The following is a 14,001-nucleotide window of genomic DNA, read 5'->3' as shown; positions in this document are numbered from 1 at the left end:
CCAGCTCCAAGCTGGGTACCACAAAGCAGCCGAGGCAGCGGTGGTGGTCTGGGAGGTGGCAGAGGTTTCTCTCCCTCGCTTGCCCCATCGTCCCTTCAAAGGGAGTGCTTGTTCCAAGGTGCAAGGAGCCATCCCTCACTGTCATCTAGCTGGACTATGGTCCTTGTTCAACCTCTGTCCCCAGCCCCAGCCCTCCCCCACCCCTGGTCCTTCCAAGACTGGACCAACAATATTTATTCCAGAGTGGCGAGAAATACAAGCTGTGAAGGTTATTTGCTGTACTTGTCCCTGTTGGCCTGGAAGCCATCCCCGAACCAGCAGCAATCCTCGCACATTCAGCCTCTTGAATTTGCTGCCCAGAGGAGCTGTGGCTGCCCAACCCCTGGAAGTGTCCAAGGCCAGGCTGGACAGGGCTTGGAGAAACCCAGTCTAGTGGAAGGTGTCCCTGCCCATGGCAGGGGGGCTGGAACAAGACAATCTTCCAGCCCAAACCATTCTATGATTCACTGACATCATTAAGTCAAAATACACATCATTTCTAGTGAAGACCCTGTGGAAATCCCACCCCTTGCTTGCCAGAATACTTGCTTTCTCCAGGTAGCTGCACCCAACCCCCCCCACCTGCCCAGACACTCCAGGATAATGTGCAGCAGATCCTGCCCAACACGGGCCAGGCTGGGCTGTGCTTCCCACACCCTGCAGCCCCCCCAGGAAGCCCCAAGAGCCACATCAGCCGTGGGGACAACAAGCCCACCAAGGCCAGGGCACGGAGCAGCAGCAGCTGCCCCATGCCCAGGCACTGTCCCACAGTGGTACCCAGCCTTCACCCAACTGTCCCCAGGAGAGCAAACCTCTCACCAAAGGCAAGGGCCAAGGGCTGGGTGACAGCACAGAGGGCAGCTGACCATTCCCAAGGCCCCCACAGATCTGCCCTGGCCATAGGCTGTGCTCAGAAATCATCCTTACTGTCCAAACCCCTTTGCAGAGAGTCCTGCACTGCCGTTCTCAGTGTCACCAGCAGCCCCTCGGAGAATCAGCAGCTGCTTCCCATCAGGTCATTTGGAGACAGAAATTCAGCAGGAAAAGAGTAATTTAACCCGTGCAGGGAAAGCCCCTGTTCCAAGTTCAAGAAAACCAAGAGAGGACCCTCTGCAGCAGAATCATGCTGGAGAGGAGAGACCTCTGGGGAGAGCAGAGGAGGGAGAAGAGCAAGCCCCACGGGAGGGGAGTTTTGGAGCTAAGAGAGCTCCCCCCGCTGGGGATAACCCACACCCCCCTGTGGCTTCTGTGGGGCACAGGAAATCCTTCCCATGGCACCGTGGCAGAGCAGGTACCTCCGGTTGCCTTGGAGCAGCCCCAGCCACTGCCAGCTCCCATGGGAGCCCTGTGGTCAGGGCATCATGGCCACCTCTGTGACCACCTCAGCCGAGGCTCTGCCAGGGCCCATCTCCTCCCTAAGGGGGGCCCAGGGGCAGTGGATGGGGCAGTGCTGGGGCTGGGGCTGCCCTTGGGCACTTGCTGCTGCAGCTGCCTGGGGCTGTGGATGTTTGCCAGCAGTGGGTCATGCACAGGGCAGCCACACCACAGGAGGGTGCCTAGGGGTGTACAAGCCATGGATGGCCACGAGGGAGGTGGAACAGGCCTCACACATCGCCCCGGTGCGGGGTTAACAGCCAGCCCGAAGCACATTCTGCACCCTGTGGCAGCAGAATGCCAGTCATCCTCAGCTCCTACAGCCACAGGGCTCAGGCTCTGCTGGGGAACCACTGGAGAACATCAGGTGGCAGCACAGGGATGCATCAGGGCCGGCTCTGGAAGCCCTGGGCACTCTCCTGGAGAGGCAAGGAGCAGAGAGGTGTGCAATCACCAGTACCACATCCAGACCACAGCGCTGACTGCCCCCGGCCACATCTTCACACCTTGTCCCAGCACAGGCCCCAATCCGAGATGACGTGGGAGGGTCACTGGGATGAGCCCCACTACCCTGACCCCCACAGGAAGGGCTGGGGTGGCTGCAGGGCTCTGGGGGGCTTCTGCTCATGTTCCCACCTCCCACACGCGCCCACAGGTCTCAACACTTGCTACTTTGGACAAGGAAAGCCCTTGCCTAGGTCCATTCCCCAAACCCACAGGAAAACTGACAGCCTCACAGGGACGCAACGCACAGCTGGGCAAGCTGGTCATACAATCAGTGTCAGAGGGTAGTGCATGAGGTGGACACACAGAGCACAGGAGGGCATGACTCACAGATGCAGCACTGTCAAGTCTTTGGAGAAACTTGCATGAACACCATCAGTTAATTTGCTTTGTTACTTTTGTGGGGGGTTTTGATTTTTATTTCCATGGTGCATCCAAAGACAAGTTGTCCAGCAGTTTGCTCAGAACCCCTCGGTTTTCAACTCCTAGGATATGTTAAAGAAGAAAGCACTATTTTAATGTTTGTTTTTTTAAAAAAATAATTAAAATAATTTGCATAGCTAAACTGTTGATCTAAGGCTTCTATGAATGGTGTGGTTATGTTTGACAGACAATGTCCATTAAACAGAGAAAGACACTAGGAAAGCCCCATAACAATTTTTATTGTGTTTCCGTAACACACGCGTGCACACACAACCCTCTCTCTCGGGAAGGGAGGTCCCCATCTTCCAGCACCCCTTTGGTGGAGCATGTCAGGACATCCTGCCCTTTCCTGCACCTAGTTGGTCCCAGCAAACACCAGTGACTGCAGCTTCCATGGCCTAGGGGTCCCCTACAGGCTACCACCAGCTCTGGGGACACCCAATGCAGGCAAGCACAGTTCCTGCATGGTGACACCCAGATGTGACACCGAGGTTCCTGGATTTCGAGTGTCCATCCTAGTGCGTTCTCACACACAGTCACATGCTCCAAGTCCAGCTGCACCTGGGTATCCCAGCCTGTGCCTAGGAGCCCTGGACCTGAGGAGCAGCTGGGGTGCTCGCTGGGAGGGCCAGGACCAGGCTCTGCACTCCTGAGGCTGAGCAGGAGGGTCAATCCCTGCATGGGGAAAGGCACTTCCCCATCAAGAGCTCTGCTTTCCCAGCACCACACACCTCACAGCTCTCCTCCTTCTCACCGGGAATGAGCACAGGAGGCTTCCACATGTGCTCCTCCACCTGCCCCACAACAAGAGGATTCCATCCTCCCTCCAGCTGCTCAGCACCCACAGCAGCTCCTGCTCTGGCACAATGCCCTGATGGGACACATCCAACTGGTGCCACCCAGGTCAGCCACAGGCCACCTCCACAGTAGGCCCTGCTCCTAGGCTAGGCTTTGGTCAACCAACTGCTTCTCCCCACACAGAGAACCCAACAAGCGACCACTGCGTGATGGAGGCCAGCTTTTTATTTTTTTTAATATGGAAATTAATTTAAAGGTAGAAAGAAAGACTCCCCCAGACAATAAATATTATGCCTTCATGAAATAAATTAATGTAGAGATTCTGTGCAGGGGAAAGTCTCTCCAGTCACAGATTCAACAGCAACTGGCACTGGTCCAATGTCCCTTCCCAACCTTCTCCACTGCCTGGTGCTGTTTAGAAGCAGCAGCGAGCCCACCCACCCCTGGATCTGGTGGGCCACAGCAGGGTGAGACGTGGCCTTCACACAGCCGGGCAGGATACGGGGAAGTCAGCAGGATCCCCCTCTGATGGCCACCAAGACATGTGGGATTGCTCCACTCATCTGGCCTGGCACACAGAGGTGGCATCAGACCCACAGGGCCAACCTACCTTGGACGGGACCCTGCAGAAGGGCCTGGGGGAAGCCCCCACCAGGGCCCTGGCACAGGAACCTACCTGGAGCCCTCACACTAGTCTCATGTGAATTTGAAGAGGGTGACAAATTGTGGGGTATTTTCTTTTTTTTTTTTTTAATCTTTTTTTTTTTTTTTCTTTTCTTTCTTCTTTTATTTGACATCAATCCCCTCCCTCCCTGCCCCAACATACACAATGTAGATGCCTCCCCACTCCCTCCCCCTTAAAAACACTTTGTCCCCAACCTCTGGTGGAGTCACCCCCAGCCCACCCCTCTTGCAGAGAGAGAAGTTCACAGATAAGGCAGTTCATGTGAGAGGGAGCTCAGCCCTGCCAGCAGTCAAGCCCGCGCCTCCAGGCCTGAGAAGGGCAGTGACTCACAACACCAAGCCTCCACGGCCAGACAAGACAGAGAACAGAGACAGACAGACAGACAGAGCATGGGGGGAGGCACTCCTACAGTTTGCATTGCTGCTTCCCTCCTCCCCGGCTCTTGCTCCCCCATCTCTCAAAGGTCCACTCTATCCCTCTCCCATCTCCCAGCCCCTAATACAATTCTTATCCTCAACAGCTAAAAAACAACAGAACAAAACGAAAAGAACAAAACCACCCCCACGCCACACCCTTTGCATCCTTCTCCATCCACTGCCGTGGCCCAGAGAGAAAATCCTGACTCCCAAAAAGGTCCTGCAACTTTTGCCTCCTGGCGGAGCTGAGACCGAGCAGGAGCTGGGCCTTTTTATTTCCCTGTGATTTCTATGACATCGTCGTCTTTGTCCTCGTCATTAGAGCTGCATCCCACCTCTGGGACCTCCTGGGGTTCAAACTGAGGCACCTGGGACCGAAGGAGACCCCCAGTCGGGTAGCCCGAGTGAGGGGACATGTAGCCAGGGTAGGCAGATGCCATGCTCCTGGGAAGGCTGCTAGGCAAGACGGGGGCTGGGAAAGGAGCAAACATCCTGGGTTCGGGCAGGAGTGACTGCGTGAAGGGAAGCGAGTAATTGGGCAGCACCCCTGCCAGAGAAGGGTTTAGCATGAATGAGGGGACGCTGGCGGTGGCTGAGGTAGCAGCAGAAGAGCTGGCGGTGCCGGCTGTCAGCAGAGGGTCAGTAGTCACAGGGAACACCAGATGAGGATCTGGGAGTAAATTGGGCAGCTGGTAATAAGAGGAGCCAGCGCCCATGTACAAGGAGTTTCCTGGCTGGGAGGCAAATGGATGGGTTAGGTTGTGGTTTAAAGAGACAGGAGGCATGGTGAACCCACCAGAGACGGGGTACCCGTGTTCGTACGGCTGCACAGACGACGGCAACTGGCGCTTCTTCTGCTGCCTCCGGGATTGCTCCTCCGGAGCCGACGGCGACGTCGACTTGCGCTTGTTGCCCCGTAAGTCCAACACTGGGTGGGCATTGGTGTGCTGGCTGGTGGCTGGCAGGGCCGAGGACACGGAGGGAGCCACGCAGTGAACCCCCACGTGCTGCTCGGCTCCTCGGGCGGCGGCGCCGGGCGTGCTGTCCGTGCGGGTGGCGTGGCCCGGCGCCGCGGTGGTGCTGGGAGAGCCGTGGCGGGACTCGCGCGCGGCCGCCGCCTCCGCGTACTGCTGCAGCTCGCTGATGATCTCAGGGCTGTCGGGGGAGATGGGCCGAGTGAGCTCCTCTGCGCTGGGGAGCTGCGGGGATGAGGCACTGTGTCTGCCATTGCTCGTGGACTCCAGGGAAGAGCTCTGGGAGCCTGCAAACAAGGACATGGGGCAGGTGAGAAATATGACCTCAGATAAAAACCTGAGGGCCAAGAGGCGATGATGGAAAGGAAGGTGGGAATACCCTGGGGATACGGCTGGGTCAGCTCTAAACATGGACATGATGGAGTACACCAGGGAATACTGCCCCAGACACTCCAGTAGGAAAGCACATGTGCAAGCCCCACACAGCACCCACAGGCCCCTACCTGAGGCAGCTGTCCGACGGTCTTCATTGCCCTTCGGCTTCCCAGTGGTCCGTATGGCAAAAATCCGACCGTCGCTGGTCCGGATATACGTCCCTGGAACACAGGCAGGACAACCTCATTCAACAACTTCATTACAACTCCAGTCTCAGCTCACGACCTGGATCTATGAGCCTGCAAGGGTCCTTGGGCAAGAATAGGACAGAAGTGCTGCACAGGCCCAGTGGAGGGCTTCGAGGGCTTCTACCCTTCCTCACCCGTCACTTTCACCCTTTCAGCTTTCCTGGACTGGAGATCACCCCCTTTCAGTGTGCCAGTGGGAAATGTGGAACTTCACACTTGAAATAGTTTTCTCTGGGAGAAGTAGGGAAAGCTTGGCTGCCTCAGGACTTGCAGTGTGCATTGTGTGAGGGAAGAATTGAGCCCTAAAGTTCAACAGCTCCTCTCGGACAGGAGCAGCCACAGCTGCAACAGCCATGCAGCATCAGCACACCCAGAGCACAGGCTGCAACAGAGTCACTGCAAACTCTAGACCTCCTTCCCTTCTTGTTTCTTTTTTTTCTCAAGGGATTGATTCATGGCTTTATATCATTTTCTTTCCTAATTAGCACTGGCTAGGACTCTATCCACAAGTCTTAGCAGGACAGAATTACCTTTTGTCCCTCGGATGATGTGGATGCTCTCGCCAGCACTGATTCTTGCTTGTACATCAGTGGATGTGTTTGTACCCGGAATCACAATATCTGGCAGTGGGGAAAAGAAACAGAATAATGCCCATTAAACTACATGCCAGCCACAGCCAGGGAAGGGGAGGTGCACCACCAACCCCTTTTTTTTGAAGTGTAATTGTCTTTCCTATGTGTTGTGCTGTAAGTAAGCCCTGGGTTTATTTCTACACAGCACAAGAAGGCAGCAGAGAATCCAAGGAAGGCATACTGTCCTGGCACAGCATCTCCAGAACCACCACTGACAGTACTGCAGCTCCTATCAGGGAAAGTTCACTCCCAACAATCCACCAGGTCCACGGCTCTTATATCCCTGCAGGGAAAGTCCTCCAGGCACAGAGGAACCACTCAAAGGCAGAGAGACAGTATCTTTGCCTCTGATGCCTATCTGCCCACAGCCCACGTGGACATCAACAACTCACCCTGATCCTCAGTTCACCACGGGCATCCTTAATTTACCGTGGGCATCACGACCCAACCCACTTTGAAGCAGTAGCAACTCACCCGTGGTGGTAACAATCTTCTGCACAAAGACACCAGCTCGCTGTAGATAATTGATGGGAAAGTTGACAGCAGGGTTGGAACTTGAGGTTGATCCTGCACCGCCCACGGGAACGTGCCGGGGCATCATTGGAATGGGGGTGGACTGAACTGGGCGGACGCTTGCCACTGGTTTGTCCTCACCCTTGAGGGCTGGTCGCCTGGTGAGAGATGAGGGAGGAGAGTGCAGCACCCACCCCACAGTGATGAGCGTCCTCTGCCCCCTCATTTCATGTCTACAGCAGGGAGAGAAGGGAAGGGGCAGGTGCTCACCAGTTCCTCTGGCTAAAGGCAGGGATGCTCGTCAGACTCTGGTCACTGGCTGGGTAATACTGTGCGTAGGACGGCCGGGTGTAGGGGACGGATGCTCGCTTCTCCTCCTCATAGCTCTTCTTGGCTGCTTTCTTCTCTGCCTTGGTCAGCTTGTGCTCCTTCCGGTCGATCAGCAGTGACTCATGCTGAAAAGGCTCCTGCAACCCCACAGCACCGCGGTTCTGGCACCCGCACACCGCAAGAGGGAACCAGCACACCCCGAACGGCAGCCGCCCGCTCCCTGCGGCAGCCTGTCTCCTTCCCAGGCTGGCAGAGCCGGCCATGGCAAACCACGTGTGGGGGGCACCGCTGTGGGTGTGACCAAGGCTCATCCTGAAGGGTGACAGTCAGCTGATGCCATCACCTGCCCAGCCAAGGTCATCACCTACCACGAGCACACAGCAAAATCCAGGAGCTTTGGCCAGGCCAAGAGCACAAGCACAGAGCCTGCCACGATGTCACACAGCCCCCAGAGCCCCACAGCACCTGGCACAGGCACACTCTGCAGCACCACCCCACCAGTGACACTCCTGACAGTACTGGCCAGTGCCGCCTGTTCCAGCTTTGGCTTAAAGTCACCCCGGGAAAAGAGCTGGCAGCAAGCTGGGATATCCCACTGCTACCTTCCCTCCCAGCACCAAGTTGAAGAAAGGGGTGCCTGACAACCTGCCCCCAAACCTCTACAGGACAGAGGTGTTTCTAGATGAGTGGAAGATATCACAGGGAAGGGCAGGGATCTTTGGGTCCTCTCTAGAGAATTTTCTGCCTCTTCCCACCAGCACCTAGGTGCATCCTTCTTGCAACCATGGCCCCATCACACTGCCAGACTCCTTCAGGCCCACTCCTACCTGTGCAGTGCAGTGCCAGCAAAGAAGCAGGCTGGTCTTACCTTGGTGATGAGGTGAGGATACTTGAGACAGGCTAATTGTAGAACAGACTCCTTCATCTTGCTCGGATTGAGGGAGAGCTGAGCAGGGTCAGATTCTTCCTCCACAAAATGCAGCAGGTTCTCCACCTCCCGTCGAGTGAAGTTCAGCACTGGGTTCAGATCATCCACCACCCGATCTGGAAAAGAGAAGGAAGGGAGTGAGCAGAGAAGGGAAGAGAGCACTGCTTGTCTGTTGCCCTTCCTACACTTCTGTCCTAATACAGCTCCCTCCTTGAAATCCACACAATCCTCAGAAGTATTCTGTAAATGTCAGGGCAAGGAGAAAAATCATCATGTTCAGAACTGAGCCTGTTTGACCAAGTCAGGCTGACAAGTGCCTGCACTCCAGACTGCACAACAAAGCTGTGCAGGTCACCAAGCTCTTGGCAAACGGGAACACAAAACTAATTATGGATAGTGTCCCACCTCACCTAACAAGGCTGTAAACATTACACATCCTGGGACAGAACTGCAGCCACATCAGTATGTGTTCTCCCACAAATCCCACCAAAAAGGCTCAAATTAATACCTATATACTAAAATGGAAAGCTCAAAAAAGCAGCCACATTTCCTCACCCACAAGAGCCTGAATGTTTTCCTTGAATATTCCTTTCTGCACACAGGTCAAATGTAAGCACATGGAGAAAACACCTCTATCCAGGACTCTCCTGGGAGCCAGGTCAGCTGCCAGGGGACCCCGTCTTGAGTGCACAACAGCAAACTGAGCTGATCATGCTGGGCTGCTGCCTCTGGAGTTTTAAGCAAAGAAGGAGACAGAACTCTCTTTGGGTCACTACAACTCTCAGCTGCACATTCTATGAGAGCAGCTTGACAACTGGCACAAGCCAGCACAAAAGATACTTTTGGTACAAAGGCAGGTCAGAACCACAACGATTTAATTATTCTTGGCAAGCACTTTCAGTCAAAGGTATTGATATATGTTTTAATTTAGCTATTTTCCTTCTCTTACTGCAGGAAAAATGGAGATACAGAGCTATTTAAGTAGTAACACCCAGTTTAAGATGAGGAATATCCAGGCAGAGGGGGAAACAGGATGAGCGCCCCCTGAGTCACCAGTCTGTTGCAGCAGCCAGAAGAAGAAAGTAAATGGTACAGCAGTGGACTGGGACCACAACCTTGCTGCAGGATGCTCTACCACCGTGAATTTCTTACAGGATCCCATGTCACTGCCAACTCAAACATCAAACATAGCCCTGGGATAATGCCTGTCACCTCTCTGTTTTTCCTTAACAAAAGAAATTACAAAACCTACAGAAACAGGACTTCCAGGAGCTAAGAGGAGTGAAAACTGAGAGTGGAATGTTGTGCTCATCTGTTCTTACCTGACATGCCCTGCTTGGAGATCTGACGGTCATAGATCTTCTTCTCCAGGGTGTAATCAGAAACCAGTCTGTAGATGTGGCACGGCTTCTTCTGCCCGTAGCGGTACACCCGGCACACGGCCTGGGCGTCGTGGCACGGGTTCCAGGAAGCATCAAACACCACCACTCTGTTTGCTCCAATGAGATTGACACCCAAACACCCAGCACTGGAAAATTAAGGCAAATTTCAAACTGCTGCCCTGGTGAATTTCCAAAACTTATAGGCAGGGACAACCATCACAGCCAAGAGTCCATAAAGGGTCTATGGAAAGCTTCCTCCAGTCAAACTTTAAACCCAAGTTTGGTTTTCAAGGCTGTGAAGCTGTTGCAGAGGCCTAAGGCTGAAATCCTACATTCCTAGGGAATTAAGAAGCAGATGGCACTATCATACCATGGAGAACACATTACAAAGGAAGTTAAGAACTGAATACCCACATGCATCCAGAACATCAGTATGAGTCCTCCCCGTGCCCTTCTGCTCCAGCCAACTCACCGTGTGGACAGAAGGAAGAGCCAAACAGAGGCATTGCTGGGATCATTGAACTGGTTAATCAGCCGTTCCCTTTCCGAGGCAGAGGTGCTGCCATCCAGTCCTGAGAAGGGAATTAAAGATACATGTAAAAGCTCTGTATGTTTGGGGGATTTCTATCAGAATAAACTCACTTTCTGAACACTAAGCTTTGAAAGTGGTTCCAAGCCAATTCAAGTCATGTACTCCAGGATCTCAACTGGACCACTCTGTAGCTGTAATATGATCAAAAAGGCAGGTGCAATGCAGCCAGCCAGGATGGGACTTGATCAACTGAAAGATCAAGTAAACATTACTCCAGCTTGTCAAGGCTAGGCCTGTGAGCATGACAACACATCTAGCCCTTTAAGGCTCTGCTTTAGGCAAGGTGGATAGCAGGCAGGAACAACAGGAACAAAGGCCTCATTTATGCAGGAAGCTCCAGGAATCAAGAGAAAGCAAAATTGTAAAGCCTTTGGCAAACACCCAGAAACTAGACCTGAGCACAGTCAGTGCTGGTGTAAAGGAGTGCAGGGGGTTTCATGTCTCTGCTCCTGGGCAGCAGCTTGCTTCTGGCAGCTCTGCAAAAATCAGGAACACCATATCCACCATTCTTCTTAGTCCTGGCCTATAAAGTAGCCGCACAAAGCAACAACCCATACCAGAAAAAGATTTAAAGCTGGGGAAGAGGGGAGGGGAGTTCACAGCCTTGAGAAAGTGAAAGCATTCCACAGTGGTTTTGTTTTGGGAAGCAAGATCTAGCAAATAGCCAACAGGAAGCAGAAAGTATCTTTTGCAACTTTAAAAAAGCAGTAGTGTCTAAGTGAGATGTCAGAGATGTCTAACACCTTCTAAGTAAGATGTCAAAAGAGGATTTGGAAATTACTGCTTAGTTGCTATCCAACTGACATTGTCTTCCAAAACAATTAAAGCAAGAACAGTCTGAAAGAGGTTCATCAGAAGAATGCTTCAGCAGAGCATTTTCACACCCAAAGACAACTAAAAGAAGATGGTGGGTGACTTTCAGGAATTAGTCCTTCACACGACCAAACAGTGTCACAACAAAAGAGAGGAGGACTGGATGCACTCACTGTAGTAGTTGATGTTTCGGACCCAGTTATGAACTCCTCCATCTGAGCCTGGAGGACTCGGCATTGGTCTCTTTGCCAAAAACTCTTCAATGACAGATAAGGTGGACAAGCTCTGGCTGCAAAACCAAGATCTCTGTTTAGGAAAAGGCCCCCAGCAGCAGAACTGGAGCATCAGAACCCTTCCCCAACCATGACAGTACAGATGGTTGTCAAACCCTGTTTGTGCAGCACACCTATCACTAGCAAATGTGACAGTGGCAGAAGTATAAAATCCACAGATGAAAATCCACATTAATACAACAAAGAAGAAAAGGGGAACTGCCACACCATTCATCCTCTGTAAAAACCTGCTAGTACCAGGGGGGATCCAACTACTCCAGTATTTAATGACTGTAGGATCGGCTGGTGATAGATACTCTGCTTACCTGAAGACCAAGATCTTGTCTCCGAGCTTCACACTTTCCTCAATTAGGTGGAAAAGTAACACCATCTTGGGTGAGTTCTCCAGGACTCCCGTCTGGTAATCACACAAGATGTCTTTGGCCTACCAAGAAACGGGAGACTATTACAGGTGGAGTTGCTCATTCCCTGTTTAGTTCAACAACCCTGTCTCAAGGTGAGAGAAATCATGGCAATGAGGTTATTTACACCCAGTTGTTTGAGGTGACAGTGTTACTCCCAACTACTGCTGCTACTTCCCATTCCAGAAGCTCCAAATGACAAACTTCATCGATGAATGAGTGTCCTCTTAACCTCCCATGACTCTTTTATCTCAAGAGCTTTCCTCCATCCTTCTAGATTTACCACCATCTTATTTAGATCAAACTTCACCCTAACACCTTTATTTAGAATAACAAAGTCTACAGTCTTTTTGGGCAGATGAGAACAACGACGTAAGAGCGCTGCCTGCACTTCTACCTCACTAGAGTCACAAACCCCTCCTAGCACCATGCATATCTGCTTATCAAGACGCTCTGTGGTAAAGAGAACACAAGAGAAACCCACAACTCAGAAGAGACTTCTCTTTACTCTGCTTCAGAAAACTGTCCAGTCTTTCAGACTCTCCAAATGAAGAGTTTTCCAGCAGTGACACTCACCCACTCGTAAGTTACAACCTGATTTGCTCTCTCCTGAAAAGGGTTGAAGCCAACACTCTGAAGGAACTTGCTATTAGTAGCTTCTCCAACTGCTGATGCCAAAGCATTACTCTCTGTTTTGACTTTAATTCCCTGAGGCTGGCAGCGGGAATTAGTGTTTGCTGTGCCAAGGTCATCCACATCCAAATCCTGCTCGTTCGCCAGATTTTCCTTTTGCAGAGCTTCATACAACACATCTGGATGGTTCCAGATCTGAAGGGATAAAGAAAGAAAGTGGTTAGACCTGCACTGGTCTGCTGCTTGCCAATGATTGTAACCTGAAAGCCCCCACAGCTATTCAAAGGGAAGAACTAATACTTCTTCTGGCTCTCATATCTTTAAAAGTGCCCAACTGAGAACAATCAATAATCTTTAAAAGTGCCTTGAGAACAAACCGGAAGGTCACTGTGCACCCCACAGCACAGAGGCAGAAGAAGCTGCCTGCTTGTACTAAGCAGGTATGGTTATGCAGTTTCAGGTATCAGCCCAGAGTGTTTCAGCTGATGGCAGCAGGTCTCTTGCATAGTTTGAAAGAGACATTTAACATCCCTGTACCTCAGTTCTGGAAGCAAAGATAACAACACTGTTGAACCACTTTCACATCCTCTTCTGACTTATATTCCCCCTTCCCCAACAGATTAGAATCTTTCTTTGCATCTTCTGCCAAAACCTACCTTACAACAGACACAGAAAGCTTTGAGTGGGTTCAGCCCCAGCCAGCCACTGTTGCCTGCATCTCGGAACCGGTTCATGAACTCCGTGTAAAGGGCCCGCTGGATCTTGGACAGACGTACCAGAATCACGTGTTCTTCCTTAGATGGGAGCTGAACCTTCAGCACATTGTGGCCTCGCCTGTGGAGGAAATAAAAAGAGTGAGATGAATACAGGGAAGGGAATTTCCCAATATGATCTCCCTGTGGTTGTCTGTAGGGTAAGATTTTGACTTCTTGCCCACCTAGCTTCAGGGAGAAGGACATCTAAATTGCATGTTTCTCTAATGCATGACACTTCTGAGATACTCTTCCTGCAGCCAAATACCAATTGTAAACACAATAACAAAGATCTCAAACATTACAATCCTCTAGCACAGGTCACAGAGTTAACAGGGTGATGAAAGTCCTGTTTCCCATGGTAGCTGCAAAACAGAAAAAAGATATAAAGTCTATTTCAGCTCTGCCAATGATTAAGACACTTCCGACCAGCATCTTAGAATCCTCATCTGAGAAAAAAATGCTGATTTGTTTTGAGTGGAGGAGTCATGACACTTTTCTTAACACTTTCATGGAACGCTTTCAGATCCTTGGATGAGGATGTCACAAAGCACACATCCAAATCGGCTATTAAGCTATCAAAATAAACCTCAGGTCACTCTGGGGCAGTTAGAGATGTAGTTCTCCATTATCAGAGTCTGTGGTACCAAAGCAAACCAACTTTACAGTGTGGTAAGCAGGGCCAGGGCAATGAACCTCCTCCTGAACTCAGCACTGGTGAGGTTCTTTCTGCCTTGAATCCTGGGTTCAGTTTTGGGCCCCTCACTACAAGACAGTGAGGTGCTAGAGCATGTCCAGAGAAGGGAACAGAGCTGGGGAAAGGTTTGGAGCACAAGTCTGATGAGGAACAGCTGACAGGGCTCGGCCTGGAGAAAAGGAGGCTTCGAGGGGACTTC

General features: G+C 51.8%; 1 protein-coding gene across 3 annotated transcripts in view; it reads right to left on the bottom strand.

Moving 5' to 3' along the window:
- Positions 1-132: 132 nt before the first annotated feature.
- The window catches only part of RAD54L2 (RAD54 like 2), a 69,125-nt gene continuing 55,256 nt past the window's right edge, over positions 133-14,001 (bottom strand). For 2 of the 3 annotated variants that reach the window (XM_066195457.1, XM_066195458.1), the window contains 12 exons: positions 13,010-13,187; positions 12,297-12,548; positions 11,625-11,743; positions 11,200-11,315; positions 10,094-10,193; positions 9,562-9,767; positions 8,180-8,355; positions 7,252-7,448; positions 6,943-7,139; positions 6,367-6,456; positions 5,717-5,809; positions 133-5,500 (listed from right to left, as the gene is read on the bottom strand). In XM_066195457.1, coding sequence (XP_066051554.1) covers positions 4,512-5,500; positions 5,717-5,809; positions 6,367-6,456; positions 6,943-7,139; positions 7,252-7,448; positions 8,180-8,355; positions 9,562-9,767; positions 10,094-10,193; positions 11,200-11,315; positions 11,625-11,743; positions 12,297-12,548; positions 13,010-13,187 — 2,713 coding nt within the window. In that variant the 3' untranslated portion in view covers positions 133-4,511. The remainder of the gene's footprint in view (positions 5,501-5,716; positions 5,810-6,366; positions 6,457-6,942; positions 7,140-7,251; positions 7,449-8,179; positions 8,356-9,561; positions 9,768-10,093; positions 10,194-11,199; positions 11,316-11,624; positions 11,744-12,296; positions 12,549-13,009; positions 13,188-14,001) is intronic. The other variant, XM_066195459.1, reaches the window with a different exon arrangement.

This window comes from Chamaea fasciata, unplaced genomic scaffold, assembly GCF_029207755.1.
Source record: "Chamaea fasciata isolate MVZ Bird 193981 ecotype frontalis unplaced genomic scaffold, bChaFas1.0.hap1 SCAF_13, whole genome shotgun sequence".
Lineage (NCBI taxonomy): Eukaryota > Metazoa > Chordata > Aves > Passeriformes > Sylviidae > Chamaea > Chamaea fasciata.
The sequence above is the reverse complement of the archived record's forward strand: the minus strand, read 5'-3'. Positions and strand labels throughout refer to the sequence as shown.